The sequence below is a fragment of the Scylla paramamosain genome, chromosome 9 (assembly GCF_035594125.1).
Source record: "Scylla paramamosain isolate STU-SP2022 chromosome 9, ASM3559412v1, whole genome shotgun sequence".
Taxonomy (NCBI): domain Eukaryota; kingdom Metazoa; phylum Arthropoda; class Malacostraca; order Decapoda; family Portunidae; genus Scylla; species Scylla paramamosain.
Genome location: NC_087159.1, coordinates 42501 through 60000, shown reverse-complemented (window position 1 = coordinate 60000; position 17500 = coordinate 42501). Strand labels below are relative to the sequence as shown.

The following is a 17500-nucleotide window of genomic DNA, read 5'->3' as shown; positions in this document are numbered from 1 at the left end:
ACTAACCTGCCAGCAATTGAATAAGAAGTGTGTGAGATGCAGCAGAAATCACTAATCTGCCATGACATGAATAAGAAGTGTGTGAGATGCAAAAGAGAGCACTAACCTGCAGAGTGGTTTTGCTTCATTTCCTCTCATTCATGATGGAGGCTGGCAAGGTCTAACCTCGCGTTCTTCGAGCTTGTTGCTTCATCACTCCTCGCTGCAACTGGTAGATGGGTGATGTAGTCACCTGAAGAAGGATAAAATTCTTCATTAAAAGACCAAGGAAATGGCATACAGTAAACAGTAAACACTTCCTCCACTTCACTTTTACAGATGATTCAAATGAGCAAAAAAACATGCATACACCGATGGACTCTGTCTCCTCATGCACTACAGCATGCTGAAGCTGCTACTTCCTGTCACTTAGCTCAGCCACCTCCTTCATGCTGCAAGTTAACCTGCTCTCCAGGACCCTGTGAGCCTCCTGCAGTTGTTGCAGCTTCTGTTAAAGCTCAGTTCCTCCCAATCCTGTTGTTTCTCCTGATAAAACAATAAGTTTGTTTCTCTCAACTTTTCTTAATACAGCCTCAATAAAGAAATCCAATAACAATGCTTTTATTTTGTTATTAATTCAAAAAATTGAGCAACAGTGAGGAAAAAATTATTTGCTTTATTATTAGAGAATATAAACTTTCTTACCTTTTGGTTCAGTTATGACATCTTCAGACAACTTTTCATGAGCAAGAGATTCTCCCAGCAGTTTGTTATACTTATCCCTCTCACAGTCTAGCTGAACCTGAAGACTGCTGCACTCACTCTCCAACCTGCTAACCTCAGATGTCAGTGTAGCCACTTGACCCAGCAATTTCCCCTTGGTATCTGTACCTGGAGGTGAGAAAATTGATGCAACAGAGGGCCAGACAAGAATGACCAATGGAAGTAATTAGACGTAATGTAAGAAGTGGGTATAAGACTAAGGGAAATAGAAGGGCAATGGAGAGAGGGTTAGATGCACCAGAAATGTCTGTGGAGCCAGGAAAAATTTTAACTTTGTAACAGAGATAACTAAGAGCAACTGTGAATGAATAAATGTGATGTAGCCTCGACCCATGACTGGGAAAATGCAAAAGCAGCACCTCAGACACCAGGACCATGATGACTGGCAGCTCCCAAAATTAGCTGCTGGCTTTTGTACTCCTAGTCACCACAGGAGGCTCATCCACAGCTAATCCTATCAGCTGATCATCTTGGGTGAAGTAATTGTTTATCAGTCTGGCTGTTGAGTCCTGATGCAGAGATGTGTGTGTGTGTGTGTGTGTGTGTGTGTGTGGTGTGTGTGTGTGTGTGTGTGTGTGTGTGGTGTGTGTGTGTGTGTGTGTGTGTGTGTGTGTGTGTGTGTGTGTGTGTGTGCACTTTGGAAAGCCTCCCTCCAAGGAGAATGTCAGTTTGATATACAAATATATAGTCATGTGGATGGTAGCTCACATTTAGCCTTCTGAGTTCTCACATGAAGACATGCCATCCTTGTCTTTTTCCTCTGAGGGAGTGACTTTATACTCTGTGATAAGTGCATGCAGCTCACTATTCTGTCTTGTGACGTTTTTTGATTTCTATCTGTGAAAGACACAAGAAGGCAGTAAGTTAACTTGTTTAACATGCCACATCATTTTATATATATTATGCCAAGTTTAAACAGGAAAGCCTCACCAGAAGCATCAACTAAAGACCAAAGTGATTAACAAATCTTTCACTTTACCACCCTTAATGACAAAAGCTGCTGATGTAGCATCCCATCCATATCCTGCATTTTTACACCTTCATGATTCCATTAGATTACATTAGATTACATTAGAACAGTATGTGACCAATGACGTCTCCATTCTACATTGCCATGACAAGAATACAGGGCTTTACTGAACATAAACCAAGGACGCCTCCATTCTACATTGCCATGACAAGAATACGGGGCTTTACTGAACATAAACCAAGGACGCCTCCATTCTACATTGCCATGACAAGAATACAGGGCTTTACTGAACATAAACCAAGGACGCCTCCATTCTACATTGCCATGACAAGAATACGGGGCTTTACTGAACATAAACCAAAGGACGCCTCCATTCTACATTGCCATGACAAGAATACAGGGCTTTACTGAACATAAACCAATGACGCCTCCATTCTACATTGCCATGACAAGAATACAGGGCTTTACTGAACATAAACCAAGGATTCCCTCCTCCTCTCTCTAAGGGTTAGGGTTCTCTCAACAGTTACAGCGTGGTGTGAGAGATGCAGTGCTGTCAAGGCTTTTACTATTTACAGGAAGCAACACACCAATAAATAAATGTTACTTTGGAAATGAAACTGAATAATCAAAGGCTTTATATCTCATGAACTTCCCTTCTTTAATAAACTGTCTTCAAGCTGACAGACTCCAGTAGTATTGCATCTTTAGGAATATTCTACAGCTGATTTCATAATAACTGCTCTCTAAAACTGACTACATGCCTCCTTCCCTGCCTCCTACAGACTCTACTCAACAATTGTTTGCTTATTCTGTTCATGCTGGTGGTGACAGTTAACCAGTATTATTAATTCCCTTAGTTATGTACACTCTAGAATGGTGGTTCATTTTTAATCTACCAGTGATTTGAATTCCCAGCTTCTAAGTATTTACATTATTATTTGTTGATTGGTACCATTTGTATGCAATCAGAGAGAAGATTTCAATATAAAAACATATCCATGTTACTGTTACCTTTCAGAATGTAAACCAAAATGAAAGCTATGTAAATTCTTACTTTAGATTATGTTGTCATTTCATTGAATGATGTAATTTCTTGGTTCTTGTGCTTCTTCAAATGCAGGTCCTTGTCTGGTTTCTCTGTCAATTCTAATTTCTTATTGCTCTGTGGAAAAACAAAGTGCAAATGTTTAGGATGAACTGATTCAATAATATTGCTTTCACAATTTCAATATTGTTCACAATTTCTGCAGGAAGTTTACTCCATATATTTTACTATACGATTAAAGAAAAAATGTTTGGCCTTGTGGGATTTAAAAACGTTTGGGTATAATCTTGAATCCATTATTTCTTGTTAGGTAGAATGAATGAGGAGGAGGAGGAGGAGGAAAAGGAGGAGGAGGAGGAGGAGGAGGAGGAGGAGGAGGAGGAGGAGGAGGAGGAGGAGGAGGAGGAGGAGGGAGAAGACAAAGATAGGAGGGAAGGAAGAAAGGAAGAAAAGGGAATAAGAGAGAGAGAGAGAGAGAGAGAGAGAGAGAGAGAGAGAGAGAGAGAGAGAGAGAGAGAGAGAGAGAGGAGAGAGAGAGAGAGAGAGAGAGAGAGAGAGAGAGAGAGAGAGAGAGAGAGAGAGAGAGAGAAGAGAGAGAGAAGAGAGAGAGAGAGAGAGAGAGAGAGAGAGGAGAGAGAGAGAGAGAGAGGAGAGAGAGAGAGAGAGAGAGAGGAGTTGGTAAGGAAAATTATTACAATGGTCCAAGGTGAAGAACAGGGACTGGAATGAGAAGTGGAAGAAGCATATAGAATTGGAAAATATAGTGAAGGAGGGTAAAAGACCATTAAAAGTGAGAATGAGATCCCAAGTTACAGTAAAGGAGATCCTAGTGAGAACTGGGAAGCTGGCTGAAAATTCAGAATACAAGAATATTTGGGTAAAAAAGAGATATGAACTTGGAAGAAAGGGAAAAAGAGAAGGATCTGAGGAATGAAGCCAAGCAAAAAAAACGAGAGAAGTACAGAGACCGAGAAGCAGAAATTTTATTGGAGGGTACTAGATATGAAACTAAGGAAATGGTATATTCAGGAAAGGGAACAAGAAATGAAAGAACCACAACAGCAGACAGACAAATTGCATGTGGTGGGAGAAGTAGTATATTAAGAGTAATATATACAAAACAAACTTCATGTAAACAAATAAAATTTTCAGAAAACTTGTCACACAAAACCTTATTAACAACTCACCTTCTCCTTCTGCGGCATTTCCTTCCTTCTTATCTTTCTCCTTTCCTTCTCCATCTTCCTCCTCCTCCTCCTCCTCCTCTCCTTCCTCTTTCTTTCCACCTTCCTCCTCCTCTTGTGACTCTTAACTCTCTTCCTCCTCGTCCTCCTCTTCCCCTGTGCTTCCCTCCTCTGAAAGAAAAGACTTGTTTAAAAAGCAAGCAAATATAGTAGTAATAGTAAAAAAAGTCAATGAAATGAAAGTTTATACACATATGAAATTAGTGAAAATTTGACACCAAACATTCTCTATCTGTAACATTACATCAGAATGACGAGAACACAAGATATGAAAAGTGAAAGGGAATGATGTATATAACAAAGAAAAACATTGTATAATGACATATGACAGGAAAATAATCTTGTATACTTGTCCCTTAAATACTTGCTTCCTTGTATATTAACTCCCAAAATGCTCATTCCTTGTACTCTCATTTTCAAAACACCTCTTCCTTATATATTGTCACTCAAACACTCCTTTCTTGTACACTTATTCCTAAATCACTCCTGTCTTCCTGTATTCTCATTCTCCAAACACTCGTGCCTCTGCACACCCAGTTCCTCAAAACATTTCTTCATTGTTTACTCATCCCGCAAACACAGCAACTTTCTTGTATACTCAGCTCTCAAAAGATGCATTTTTAAACATCCATAACTCCTTTTATTTTCATTCCCCAAACACTCCCGGCTGTGCACACTCCAGCACGTTAACACAATAACCAAGCAATACACACGACTACTGGCACCATCCAGATCTGGCCCCAGCACCCCTGCCTCCTTGCGTGCCAGCTCCAGCAATGCACGGCCACAGCGGCAGTACGCGTCACCACACTCGGGCGCCTGCTCCCCACACAGCTCCACCAGGGACTCTGTTGCCTCCTGGAGTGGTAAGGAGTGTCAGTTAAACCTGGTGTTTACTTTCACTATGATATGAAACAATTAACAACACAGAAAACAACACAACTAGGTAACATGCAACACATACCACACCTAAGCAACAGACACACCTCGAAGGCAGCGACAGCAGATTTGAAGTCCCCCACCAGGAGGTGTCGCTTGCCCCTAGAGAAACGGTCGAACGCTGCTGCACTTGCCGCACGTCCAAGGGGAGCAAGCAAACAGGCCATCATCAAACAAGTCTCGACTTTAACCATTCGTAATTTACACCATCATATATTGTGGAGTAACTTCATGTTTAGTATATCTTAACATGGAACATTATTAAGAATGTGTACATGCTTGTACTATTTGATAAATTATGTGGTCAGCTACACTTTCCACTCACACTCTCATCCATCACCAAAATTAAACTAACCCCCTATTACTTTCCTCCCACCCTCAGAATTATTAAACTAACCTCCAGTCACATTCTTCTGACACCCTCATCCCTCACTAAAAATTAATACCAACTGGCAAAATTACCAAACTAACCTCTAAATATCATCCTCCCACCATCTAGTCTCTCACTAAAATTAATCTCACCAAGCACGATTATCAAGCTAATATCCAATCACTTTCCTCTGACCCTCAAAATCCTTTCCAGCTGGTAGAATTATTAACCTATACTCCAGTCACTTCCACCCTCTCATCCCTCATTAAAATTAATCCCAGCCTTCAAAATTATTGAACTAACCTCCAGTCAAAGAAATATCACTGGTTTTGTGGGGGATATTGTCACTGCACTAAGGGATGCACACAATTTCTCGTAAGTTTTCACATTTTGCGTTCAACTGTACCGGTCTAAGTGGAGGAGTGAAAAAGTGACACCTAATGAATAGTTGCCACAAAACTTATTCTCATTACTTTTTGTTCCTTGTCATTTTTCTTTCAGGCTTTTTTCATCATCACAGCAGCTTGAAATTTTGAAAATACATGCTATTTGAGGAGGTAGCTGTACATGTGAAAAAAAGAAGGGAAACAAACATCCATACTTGTGACTGATATGAAAAATAAACTATACATATAAATGTATATTTCACTTTTCTTTCTAGCAATTAAAAAATGTACATACGACAGTATTTCTTTCTTTTCCTCAATAAATACGACAACAGTATTTTTCCTTCCCTTCAGTACACCCAGCCTTTCCCTTAGTACATATCACAGTACTTTTCCTTTTTGCTCAGTGCATATGAGAATAATTTTCCTTTTCCTCCATGCATATGACACTACTTGCCCTTTTCCTTTTCTTTCCCTAAATAGAGAAGACAAGACAGAAATTTTCTTTCCCTCAATACACAACACTATTTTTTCTCCCACTCTCTCTCTTGTACAGAGTCAGTTTCAATGTACTGGAAGGTTATGCCTACGGGAAACTGAAGGACAACTCAAGCAACGAGTGGACGGGCACGGTAGGAGCTCTGCAGTCAGGGGAAGCTGACCTCACTGTCTCTGAATTGTCCATCACTGAGGAGAGGTTGAAAGTTGTTACCTACACCCAGCCTATCTATATCATCAGGTGAGAGATACAGGTGATGATCAAATAATATTTTAAAGATGTTGAACAAAGTGCTCCCTTAACAGATTAATTGGATCAGCAAAATGTTCAGAATATGAAATGTCAAATAATTAGATTGATCTATCTATATGCCAGGCTGGCAGTCCTATACAGGGTGGCCCAGACACTACACTATACACTCACATACAACATTGACACTGTTAATCCAAATTCTAATCTATTTATCTATATACCAGGCCAACAATCCTCCCCAAGACACCGCAGACAAATCACCACACATTCACACTCTTAACTTCATTATTATTAACGATTTAGCTGTCTATACATCAGGCTGGCAATCACACACAAAATGGCCCAAACAAGGCACCACACACACATTCACACTCTTAATATCATCTGTCAGCCCCTAGTGGAAAGGGACAATCTTGTGGCCCACCATACTACACCTCAGGAGGTCAGACACAGCATTCAGTTAACAAAAAATCACATTAACACCCACTCCCCACAGAACATAGTAACACAAAATCAGATTAACACTCACCCCAATGTCACATTCACAAGACAAGTTCTCATCCCACAGCCGTAAACTGTTTGCGGCCACCCACGAGGACCTTGCCAAGAAGATGTTTGCCTACACAACCCCAACGGACACAGCTCTGTACCGGCGCATCCCGGCTAACACGACAGGCCTCGCCAGCATCCTCTTCTTCATCGAGCGACTCCAGAGGTGCTACATACCCACGGGGGAGAAGCCTGTTAGCATGGGAGTTGCTGCTGGCTGGTACATGTTGTCAGCTCTCCTACAACAAGGTGAGGACCTGTTGAGGTGTAAGACTGGTCAGTTCAAGTGTTGGAGCATTTAGTGTTTGGTAAGATGGCTGGTACATGTTGCCAGCCCTCCTACAGCAGGGTGAGGACCTGTTGGGGTATGAGACTAAGTTGAATGCAAGGGTAGTGGTGTTTAATGTTTGATAAGATGGGAATACAGAAAGACAGTTATTAAAGGATAGATTTAAAACTGGGAAACTTTACATGATACCTGGTGTATTTTCATAATTGAGCTGATATTAACTTGAATTAGTTCTGGCATGAGCAATATAAGCAAGTGGTGTTAATATGACTGATATGGATATCAAGTAATGTATTTAATTTTATCAGTAGTTCTCTTCATATGATGATATCAACAGTTTTCTTAGTAAGATATGAGATATAAATCTTTTAGAAATGATGAGAAAAACTCTTAAATTGCATTTTCATCTCTGAAACATTTTAAAATGGTCTTTTCTACATTTTTAAATTTAAAAAGATGTGTTACTTTCAAAGATTTTAAATTGCCTTTGCATCATCCTCCATGTCTTAAAATTGCCTTTTCATGGCATCTTTCCCTCCTCCTCTTCCTCCTGCAGGCTCCAACACCTACCCAATCAGCACTGCAGCACGGGTAATCTACTGGGTTGGCTACAGTGTGTCCCTCATTGTGTACACATCATACTCTGCCACACTGGTCTCACATCTTGCTGTGGAGCAGCCTGCACCTCTGCCATTCAGCAACCTGCGGGACCTGTCTAGGCAGTCAGGCTGGGATGCTGGATGCAACAACAATGACCTCTTCCAAGTGACAGCCTCGGTGGGTCCTTGGCTTCTTGCTGTGTGAACTGATATACCATCCAGTGGTTGAGAGTTGAGGAGAGAGAGAGAGAGAGAGAGAGAGAGAGAGAGAGAGAGAGAGAGAGAGAGAGAGAGAGAGAGAGAGAGAGAGAGAGAGAGAGAGAGAGAGAGAGAGAGAGAGAGAGAGAGAGAGAGAGAGAGAGAGAGAGAGAGAGAGAGAGAGAGAGAGAGAGAGAGAGAGAGAGAGAGAGAGAGAGAGAGAGAGAGAGAGAGAGAGAGAGAGAGAGAGAGAGAGAGAGAGAGAGAGAGAGAGAGAGAGAGAGAGAGAGAGAGAGAGAGAGAGAGAGAGAGAGAGAGAATTTTGTTCAGTGCCAGATTTAGGAGTCCACAAAAAGACCAGCTGCCCAGGAGCCTCCACAATCTGGGGTCTCCACAATCTGAGGAGTCTCCCACATAAATATTCTGTAAGTGAAAGAAACTTAAATTAATCAAACACTAGTTTTCTATGAACTAAATATTTTTTTTATTACTATCAAAATAACCACTTGTTTCATTTACACTAAATAAATATGTTCCTTTCACTATAATATATTATATGTATTAAAAACTGCATGGAATACAGATACAAAAATATTAATATAAATATTTCAGGTAGATGGCCTCCACACTCAGGCTGCTCACAGGCCTCCACAGACACAAATCCAGCCCTTGATTTGTAAATTAATTATCTTATTTAATTATTTATTTTTCCTTTGTAAGAGGAGCACTGCCTTAGGGAGGGAGAGAGAGAAAGAGAATAATAAAAAAAAAAAAAAAAAAAACAGATGCCATTTCTTTAAGAAATGGCATCTGTAATAATAATCTGTTATATGCCATAATAAATTATGGCATATAACATAAAATGTTATATGCCATTTGATAACAGTTTTCTATAGATCTAAGTGTAACTCAGTAAGTTTGTAACACACAATCTCCCTCTCTTAAATCCAAATTGCTTTATTATCACTGGGAGAGGCTGGGATGGACTGGGAGAGGCTGGAATGCACTGAGAGAGGCTGGGATGGACTGGGAGAGGCTGGGATGGACTGGGAGAGGCTGGAATGCACTGAGAGAGGCTGGGATGGACTGGGAGAAGCTAGGATGCACTGGGAGAGGCTGGGATGGACTGGGAGAGGCTGGAATGCACTGAGAGAGGCTGGGATGGACTGGGAGAGGCTGAAATGCACTGGGAGAGGCTGGGATGGACTGGGAGAGGCTGGGATGGACTGGGAGAGTCTAGGATGCACTGGGAGAGGCTGGGATGGACTGGGAGAGGCTGGGATGGACTGGGAGAGGCTGGAATGCACTGAGAGAGGCTGGGATGGACTGGGAGAGGCTGGGATGGACTGGGAGAGGCTGGAATGCACTGAGAGAGGCTGGGATGGACTGGGAGAGGCTAGGATGCACTGGGAGAGGCTGGGATGAAAAGGCTGGGGCTGGGGCTGAGGCTGGGGGAAAAGGTCAAGAATGTTGGGTGTATCTCCAAGACAGTCAGGAATACGAGTAGGGTGTTGCACCAATTGCTCTAGGTCATGGAGGATAGCAAAGTTGTAGGCTAGTTCACCAGGATGGTCAGTGAAGGGAGAGGAAAGCCAAAGCTGGTGGTGAACATTGAAGTCTCCAAGAATGGAGATCTCTGCAAAAGGGAAGAGGGTCAGAATGTGCTCCACTTTGGAAGTTAAGTAGTTAAAGAATTTCTTATAATCAGAGGAGTTAGGTGAGAGGTATACAGCACAGATAAATTTAGTATGAGAGTGACTCTGTAGTCGTAGCCAGATGGTGGAAAACTCAGAAGATTCAAGAGCGTGGGCACGAGAGCAGGTTAAATCATTGCGCACATAAACGCAGCATCCAGCTTTGAACTGAAAAATGAGGATAGAGAAAGTAAGAGGGAACAGAAAAGGAGCTACTGTCAGTTGCCTCAGACACCTGAGTTTCAGTGAGGAAAAGAAGATGAGGTTTAGAAGAGGAGAGGTGGTGTTCTACAGATTGAAAATTAGATCTTTGACTGCGAATGTTGCAGAAGTTAATGAAGAAAAAGTTGAGGGGGGTGTCAAGACACTTAGGGTCTTTGACAGAAAGGCAGTCTGACCTGGGGACATTTATGGTCCCCTCCCCAGATGGGGACTACGAGGCTGGTGTAGGAGTCGCCACGATGATTTTAAAATTTTTGAGTGAAGGGTGTGTGTGTTATTAGGTGCTTGTAGTTTTGTGTGGAGGAAGAGAGTTGTCTTTAGAGGGCAGGCTATGACTGCCCCCTTGTGTTGTGAGACACAAAGGGAAACGTTCAGCGAGGTCACAGCTGGGTTTAATGATAAGTTCACAGCACCCCCCTGAACAGTGCTTTAGACCTCACTGGTAGTAATTATCATTTAGGCAGATGTCTACTGCCTCCTCATATATATATATATATATATATATATATATATATATATATATATATATATATATATATATATATATATATATATATATATATATATATATATATACCCAGCCAACATTGGATAATGGGAGGCATGTGGGTGTTTTGTGGGCTACTTTATGGGTCCCATGTGGGCTACCCACATTACTGTAAAACACAGGTTGTTCTTGGAGATTTAAACTTTTTGCATTTATAAATATTCATTCACATGACAGTAAAGATTAATTTTACTAACATGCCAGTTTCTCTTAAACCAAGCAATTTACGTGTAATCTTATCTTACAAATGGCTTGAGGCATTCTCTAACCCTCTTGGAAAGTTGACAGATATAAGTAATACTGCTAATTTTCATTGAAATATTAAAAGAAAATTAAATAAATAAATAAATAAATAAAATAAATAAATAAATAAATAAATAAAAATCTTTTGGTTCAGTGATGTTCCTCATTTTTTGTCCAAGGTTCTAACCATACCTAAACTAACTTAACAACACCAAAACTAACCTAACCATACCTGCTGTAACCTAACCATACCTAAACTAACTTGACCACACCAAAACTAACCTAACCATACCTGCTGTAATCTAACCATACCTAAACTAACTTAACCACATCCAAACCTAACTACACCCAAACTAACCTAACTGTACTTGCTGTAACCTAACCATACCCAAAACTAACCTAACTACACCCAACCATATCAAACCTAACCTAACCATACCTAAACTCAAGGCAAGGTATGGGCGTGTCTAGCCAGTGGTAGCCATAATTATTTCCTATTTTCATCAATAAGAAAAGGCATTGAATTCAATTTAAAAAAAACCTTTCAATTATTGTTAAAGGTTTGTAGAAAAGAATATATCAAGAGCTAGTGTTATTTCATAAGATAGGTAATGAAATACTGGCACATTAATAAAAGTGATATCAAGCCTCAATATACTGACATACGGTAATAACAGTGTAGTACCATCACAATCACCAGCACCACCACCTTACCATTTATATCACTAGACAACCACCTCTACACCGTACGTAATGTACTTTCCACATATAATGCATACCTTTGGGCAAATTGGTGTCAGCGGAGCATTGAATGAATACCTCTTGGCACTTGCTGGGAGACTGGATGCCTTGGTAATCTGCAGGGATCACCACTTTTTAACACAGGCTAACTTCTTACTTTACACGTTATGGAAGGCATCAAGTATGGCTTCAAGCATTTTAAAGTATTCACAACATTGTCGAGTGCAATTTAAGATACCTTACTTCTGAACTGGTGTGAACCGCCAACGTACTGTTTACAGCACCCGCTGGGTTAAAACGTATGTTCACTTTTTAAATCTCTGAATTAAAGTATATTGCATTTTCAAGTTCAAAAATTAAAAATATTATTGCATAAAAATAATGCACTTTTCTTTCTCTTTCCACAAGTTACCTCCAGCAGATTATTAAAGGTAGGTGGAAATTTTATTTAGAGCATGATGAACCCAGCCGTTAGCAGGAAGGCGGCACAACAACGTCAGCGGCGCACCTACAGAGTGAGAAGAGATATTTTCGCTGAGTACGACGATGCTGAGTTACTGAAAAGATTCAGATTGGACCGTGCTGGTATTGTTGCAGTGACTGATATAGTGAGAGACAAGCTGCAAAGTAAAACTGAAAGAAATAGAGCCTTGACCCCTGAGATGGTGGCCATCACATTACGATATTTAGCCACAGGAAAAATGCAACAGTGCAGTTGTGATGATTTTGGAACAACGCAGCCCACTATCAGCCGTGCAATATCACAGACAATTGATGCACTGGCTGACCCAGAAGTAATCTGCCAGTTCGTGGCTTTCCCTCACACCCAGCGTGAAGTGCAGCAAAAACAGGCAGAGTTCATGCAAGTAACTCAGTTTCCCGGTGTTGTGGGAGTGATTGATGGCACTCATATAAGAATTGTGTCTCCTCATGTCGATGAACATGTATATGTGAACAGGAAACGCTATCACAGCATAAATGTGCAAGTAGTATTTGATGCTCACTATAAGATTCTTGACATTGTGGCAAGGTGGCCTGGCTCAGTCAACGATGCAAGAATACTAGATAAGTCAGCACTCAAACTGATGTTTGAGGAACAACATGTACCTGCAGGATGCTATACCTTCCCGGGGACAGTGGCTATCCCTGTAAGCAGTGGCTCCTCACTCCTTACCTTCGCCCTCAAACTGTTGCACAAGCTAATTATAACAGGTGGGTTTATTTGTAAATTGTGTTCTGTTAGGTTTAGATATGCTTTGAACGAATCTAGTAGCTTTCTCCCCAGGGCCGCCCTCCCGCGTGTGCCCGCAGCCCCTACAAGAACCGGTCCCTGCCCCCCTTTGGGCACGCTCTCCTCCCAAGGCTAAGTCCCCGGGGCGTGGCCGCCCAAACTAACCCCCCTCCTCCCAACAGTTCCAGTACCTTACGATGCAGCCGAGGGGACTGACGCCACCACCACCACTGCCACCACCGCCACAACAAGGGTTATTCAAATGGGGAACATGCTTCAGGTGTTGCCCCAAGATGCCTCAGCCCCGCAGCCCCACTTCCCCATGATAGTGCAGGCAGGGAATGTCATACAGGTGAGAGAGAGAGAGAGAGAGAGAGAGAGAGAGAGAGAGAGAGAGAGAGAGAGAGAGAGAAAGTTTTTTACATACAGAAAGGAGAGACAGAGATAGAAAATCAATACTACTACTACTACTACTACTACTACTACTACTACTTCTGAGCACCTCCTTCCTCTCAGGTTGTTCCAGCTGACAACACGCAGGTATTAGGGGCAGAAGTCGTTGGAGTTGGTCGGGTCATGCAAGTGGTCGGAGTCCCAGGCTTTCCCCCGACCCCAGCCCCAGACCCATGCCCCAGCCACCCCTCTCCCTGTGACCCCTGCCCAGTCATCCCTCACCCCCTCCTGCCCCCCTGCGGTGCTGCCAGCGGGGGTGATGGGAGGTGGAGGTGGGCCACACACACCTGGGTTAGCTGTGGCTTGGCTTATCTCCCTCCTCAGCAGGTGAGAGAGAGAGAGAGTGTATATACATCTGTTGTTATTGTATTTATTTGTCTATATTTTCCTTACAGAGTGATTGATTGATTAAATGATATATATTGGTGTTAATATATACAGACAGACTGGTATATAGACATTCTGATATGTGATGGCCAGTCCATGGAGCACAAGGTCTTTGTGGACTAATGAATATTTTACACTAAGGTTTAAGACCAGTGTTTTATTCAGCTATCATGAAAAAAAAAAGAAAAAGACAGTACATAATTATTTAGTAAGTAATTCATAACTTTAACCCAATCAAATTATAGATACATGCAAAAAAGAATTATATCAATAACAAAAGTAAATAATAATAATAATAATAATAATAATAACTATTACAAATTACAAACAATTACATATGTTTATAATAGTAGAGCTGATTACAATTTGAAAACTAATAAATACAATGAATAATTACTTGTTAAGTGTTGTTTTATCAGTAATTTAAAGGAATGTAATGGTTTGTTTTTAACTGTGGTCCGAGAGCCGGGTCCAGTGCTTGGTTCCTCGTGAGACAACACTCTGTTGGGCACGGGAGGTTCAGCAGAAGGGTGTCCTCAAGTTACCTGTCTGTCTTAACTGAATATCATGAGCCCGTGTCTCTTGTGTTTGTATTAAGAGCTTTGTATACAAACGCCAAGGTCTGGAATACAGTAATGTCTCCAGTTTCTAGGAGTTTAAGATCCACTGCTATGTTCGGACTTGTTACTGTTTGTCTTATTCCAAATTAGCTTTTTTGGGGCAAGAAATAATTTATGAGTGTAGGTTGCACTAGGAGAAAGAGAGAGAGAGAGGAGAGAGAGAGAGAGAGAGAGAGAGAGAGAGAGAGGAGAGAGAGAGAGAGAGAGAGAGAGAGAGAGAGAGAGAGAGAGAGAGAGAGAGAGAGGAGAGAGAGAGAATGTTTGATATTATTATTATTATTATTATTATTATTATTATTATTATTATTATTATTATTATTATTATTATTATTATTATTATTATTATTATTATTATTACTGCTACATATTTCTCTCTCTCTCTCTCTCTCTCTCTCTCTCTCTCTCTCTCTCTCTCTCCTCTCTCTCTCTCTCTCTCTCCTCTCTCTCTCTCTCTCTCTCTCTCTCTCTCTCTCTCTCCTCTCTCTCCTCTCTCTCCTCTCTTACAATAATAGTTTTACCCTTCTCTCTCATCCTCTCTCCCACTTCCACTCACTCACTCTCTCCCTCCTTTTGCAGCAAATCCCGAGGATCAACGAGGACATGGTGGACCCAGAGATTGCAGCAGCAGCAAGAGAGAGAGAGAGAAGCAAGAGAGGAGGGAGAGGAAGGAGAGGAGGAGGAGAGAGAGGGAGGCCAGGAGGGAGGCACGTCAGAGAGAGAGGGAGAGGAAGAGGTTGATTCTGTTACAACAACAACTGCAACAACAACAACAGTTAGTCAGTGAGGAGGGGGAGGGGCCGTCCTCTGATGCTGAGGATGAGGTATTGTTCAGGGTAAGTAGTAGTAGTAATGCATCATTTTTAAACTTTCCGAGATAATCTTATTTCAACAGGTAGAGATGAAAAAGTCCTCTAACTGACAAAAAAAAAACATTATCTATTTATTTTGTTATGTAGGCCAGCCAGCCGTGGGGGGGGACAAAACTTCAATAAAAGAGACTCTCTGAGGTGTGGCTCCCCAAAATAGAATTGCAAATGGTAGCCAGAATTTACATGAATACTGGAGGGTGCTGTCAGGCCAAACCAGCTCCCCATCTGTGCCTATGCAGTGTCTGGCCAGCCACTAGTGTGTTTTGGGGGCTCAGACCAGCAGATTCCCACTGTTTATTCACTGTTTGTGTTGATGCAGTGTCTGGCCAGCCACTTGTGTGTTTTGGGGGCTCAGACCCAGCAGATTCCCAGTGTTTATTCACTGTTTGTGTTGATGCAGTGTCTGGCCAGCCACTTGTGTGTTTTGGGGGCTCAGACCAGCAGATTCCCAGTGTTTATTCACTGTTTGTGTTGATTTAGTGTTTGGCCAGCCACTTGTGTGTTTTGGGGGCTCAGACCAGCAGATTCCCACTGTTTATTCACTGTTTGTGTTGATCTAGTGTTTGGCCAGCCACTTGTGTGTATGTAGGGGGACTCAGACCAGCAGATTCCCACTGTTTATCCACTGTTTGTGTTGATGCAGTGTTTGGCCAGCCACTTGTGTGTTTTGGGGGCTCAGACCAGCAGATTCCTACTATTTATCCACTGTTTGTGTTGATCTAGTGTTTGGCCAGCCACTTGTGTCTATGTAGGGGATTCAGACCAGCAGATTCCCACTGTTTATCCACTGTTTGTGTTGATCTAGTGTTTGGCCAGCCAGTTGTGTGTTTTGGGGGCTCAGACCAGCAGATTCCCACTGTTTATTCACTGTTTGTGTTGATCTAGTGTTTGGCCAGCCACTTGTGTGTTTTGGGGGCTCAGACCAGCAGATTCTCACTGTTTATTCACTGTTTGTGTTGATCTAGTGTTTGGCCAGCCACTTGTGTGTATGTAGGGGACTCAGACCAGCAGATTCCCACTGTTTATCCATTGTTTGTGTTGATGCAGTGTTTAGCCAGCCACTTGTGTGTATGTAGGGGGACTCAGACCAGCAGATTCCCACTGTTTATCCACTGTTTGTGTTGATGCAGTGTTTGGCCAGCCACTTGTGTGTATGTAGGGGACTCAGACCAGCAGATTCCCACTGTTTATTCACTGTTTGTGTTGATGCAGTATTTGGCCAGCCACTTGTGTGTATGTAGCGGACTCAGACCAGCAGATTCCCACTGTTTATCCACTGTTTGTGTTGATGCAGTGTTTGGCCAGCCACTTGTGTGTTTTGGGGGCTCAGACCAGCAGATTCCTACTATTTATCCACTGTTTGTGTTGATCTAGTGTTTGGCCAGCCACTTGTGTTTATGTAGGGGACTCAGACCAGCAGATTCCCACTGTTTATCCACTGTTTGTGTTGATCTAGTGTTTGGCCAGCCATTTGTGTGTTTTGGGGGCTCAGACCAGCAGATTCCCACTGTTTATTCACTGTTTGTGTTGATCTAGTGTTTGGCCAGCCACTAGTGTGTTTTGGGGGCTCACAGACCAGCAGATTCTCACTGTTTATTCACTGTTTGTGTTGATCTAGTGTTTGGCCAGCCACTTGTGTGTATGTAGGGGACTCAGACCAGCAGATTCCCACTGTTTATTCACTGTTTGTGTTGATGCAGTATTTGGCCAGCCACTTGTGTGTATGTAGCGGACTCAGACCAGCAGATTCCCACTGTTTATCCACTGTTTGTGTTGATGCAGTGTTTGGCCAGCTACTTGTGTGTTTTGGGGGCTCAGACCAGCAGATTCCTACTATTTATCCACTGTTTGTGTTGATCTAGTGTTTGGCCAGCCACTTGTGTTTATGTAGGGGACTCAGACCAGCAGATTCCCACTGTTTATCCACTGTTTGTGTTGATCTAGTGTTTGGCCAGCCACTTGTGTGTATGTAGGGGACTCAGACCAGCAGATTCCCACTGTTTATTCACTGTTTGTGTTGATCTAGTGTTTGGCCAGCCACTAGTGTGTTTTGGGGGCTCAGACCAGCAGATTCTCACTGTTTATTCACTGTTTGTGTTGATCTAGTGTTTGGCCAGCCACTTGTGTGTATGTAGGGGACTCAGACCAGCAGATTCCCACTGTTTATTCACTGTTTGTGTTGATGCAGTATTTGGCCAGCCACTTGTGTGTATGTAGCGGACTCAGACCAGCAGATTCCCACTGTTTATCCACTGTTTGTGTTGATGCAGTGTTTGGCCAGCCACTTGTGTGTTTTGGGGGCTCAGACCAGCAGATTCCTACTATTTATCCACTGTTTGTGTTGATCTAGTGTTTGGCCAGCCACTTGTGTTTATGTAGGGGACTCAG

At 42.2% G+C, this 17500-nt stretch overlaps 2 protein-coding genes and 1 long non-coding RNA gene across 6 annotated transcripts in view; 1 reads left to right on the top strand and 2 right to left on the bottom strand.

The window, feature by feature from the left end:
• The window catches only part of LOC135103325 (nuclear autoantigenic sperm protein-like), a 39754-nt gene extending 31467 nt beyond the window's left edge, over positions 1–8287 (bottom strand). The window contains exons 1-7 of one of the 4 annotated variants that reach the window (XR_010270000.1): positions 7879–8287; positions 5011–7276; positions 4738–4882; positions 3968–4135; positions 2790–2897; positions 685–870; positions 318–525 (exon numbers count right to left, since the gene is read on the bottom strand). Coding sequence is in view for 2 of the 4 variants with exons in the window: in XM_064009349.1 (XP_063865419.1) it covers positions 4586–4882; positions 5011–5157 (444 nt within the window). In the remaining 2 variants the exon portion in view is untranslated. Of the gene's footprint in view, positions 1–317; positions 526–684; positions 871–1584; positions 1600–2789; positions 2898–3967; positions 4883–5010; positions 7277–7878 lie in introns of those variants that run through there. The other 3 variants (XR_010270001.1, XM_064009350.1, XM_064009349.1) reach the window with 3 other exon arrangements.
• Positions 8288–8328: 41 nt separating this feature from the next.
• Positions 8329–11857, bottom strand: LOC135103327 (uncharacterized). Its single transcript, XR_010270002.1, has 2 exons — positions 11591–11857; positions 8329–8528 (listed from the first exon to the last, which is right to left on the bottom strand). It is a non-coding gene; the product is annotated as an uncharacterized LOC135103327 (long non-coding RNA).
• Positions 11858–11992: 135 nt separating this feature from the next.
• LOC135103324 (uncharacterized) overlaps positions 11993–17500 on the top strand; it is a 10167-nt gene continuing 4659 nt past the window's right edge. The window contains exons 1-4 of the mRNA XM_064009348.1: positions 11993–12764; positions 12966–13135; positions 13300–13563; positions 14820–15076. Of these exons, the coding sequence (XP_063865418.1) occupies positions 12008–12764; positions 12966–13135; positions 13300–13563; positions 14820–14981 (1353 nt within the window). The 5' untranslated portion in view covers positions 11993–12007 and the 3' untranslated portion in view covers positions 14982–15076. The remainder of the gene's footprint in view (positions 12765–12965; positions 13136–13299; positions 13564–14819; positions 15077–17500) is intronic.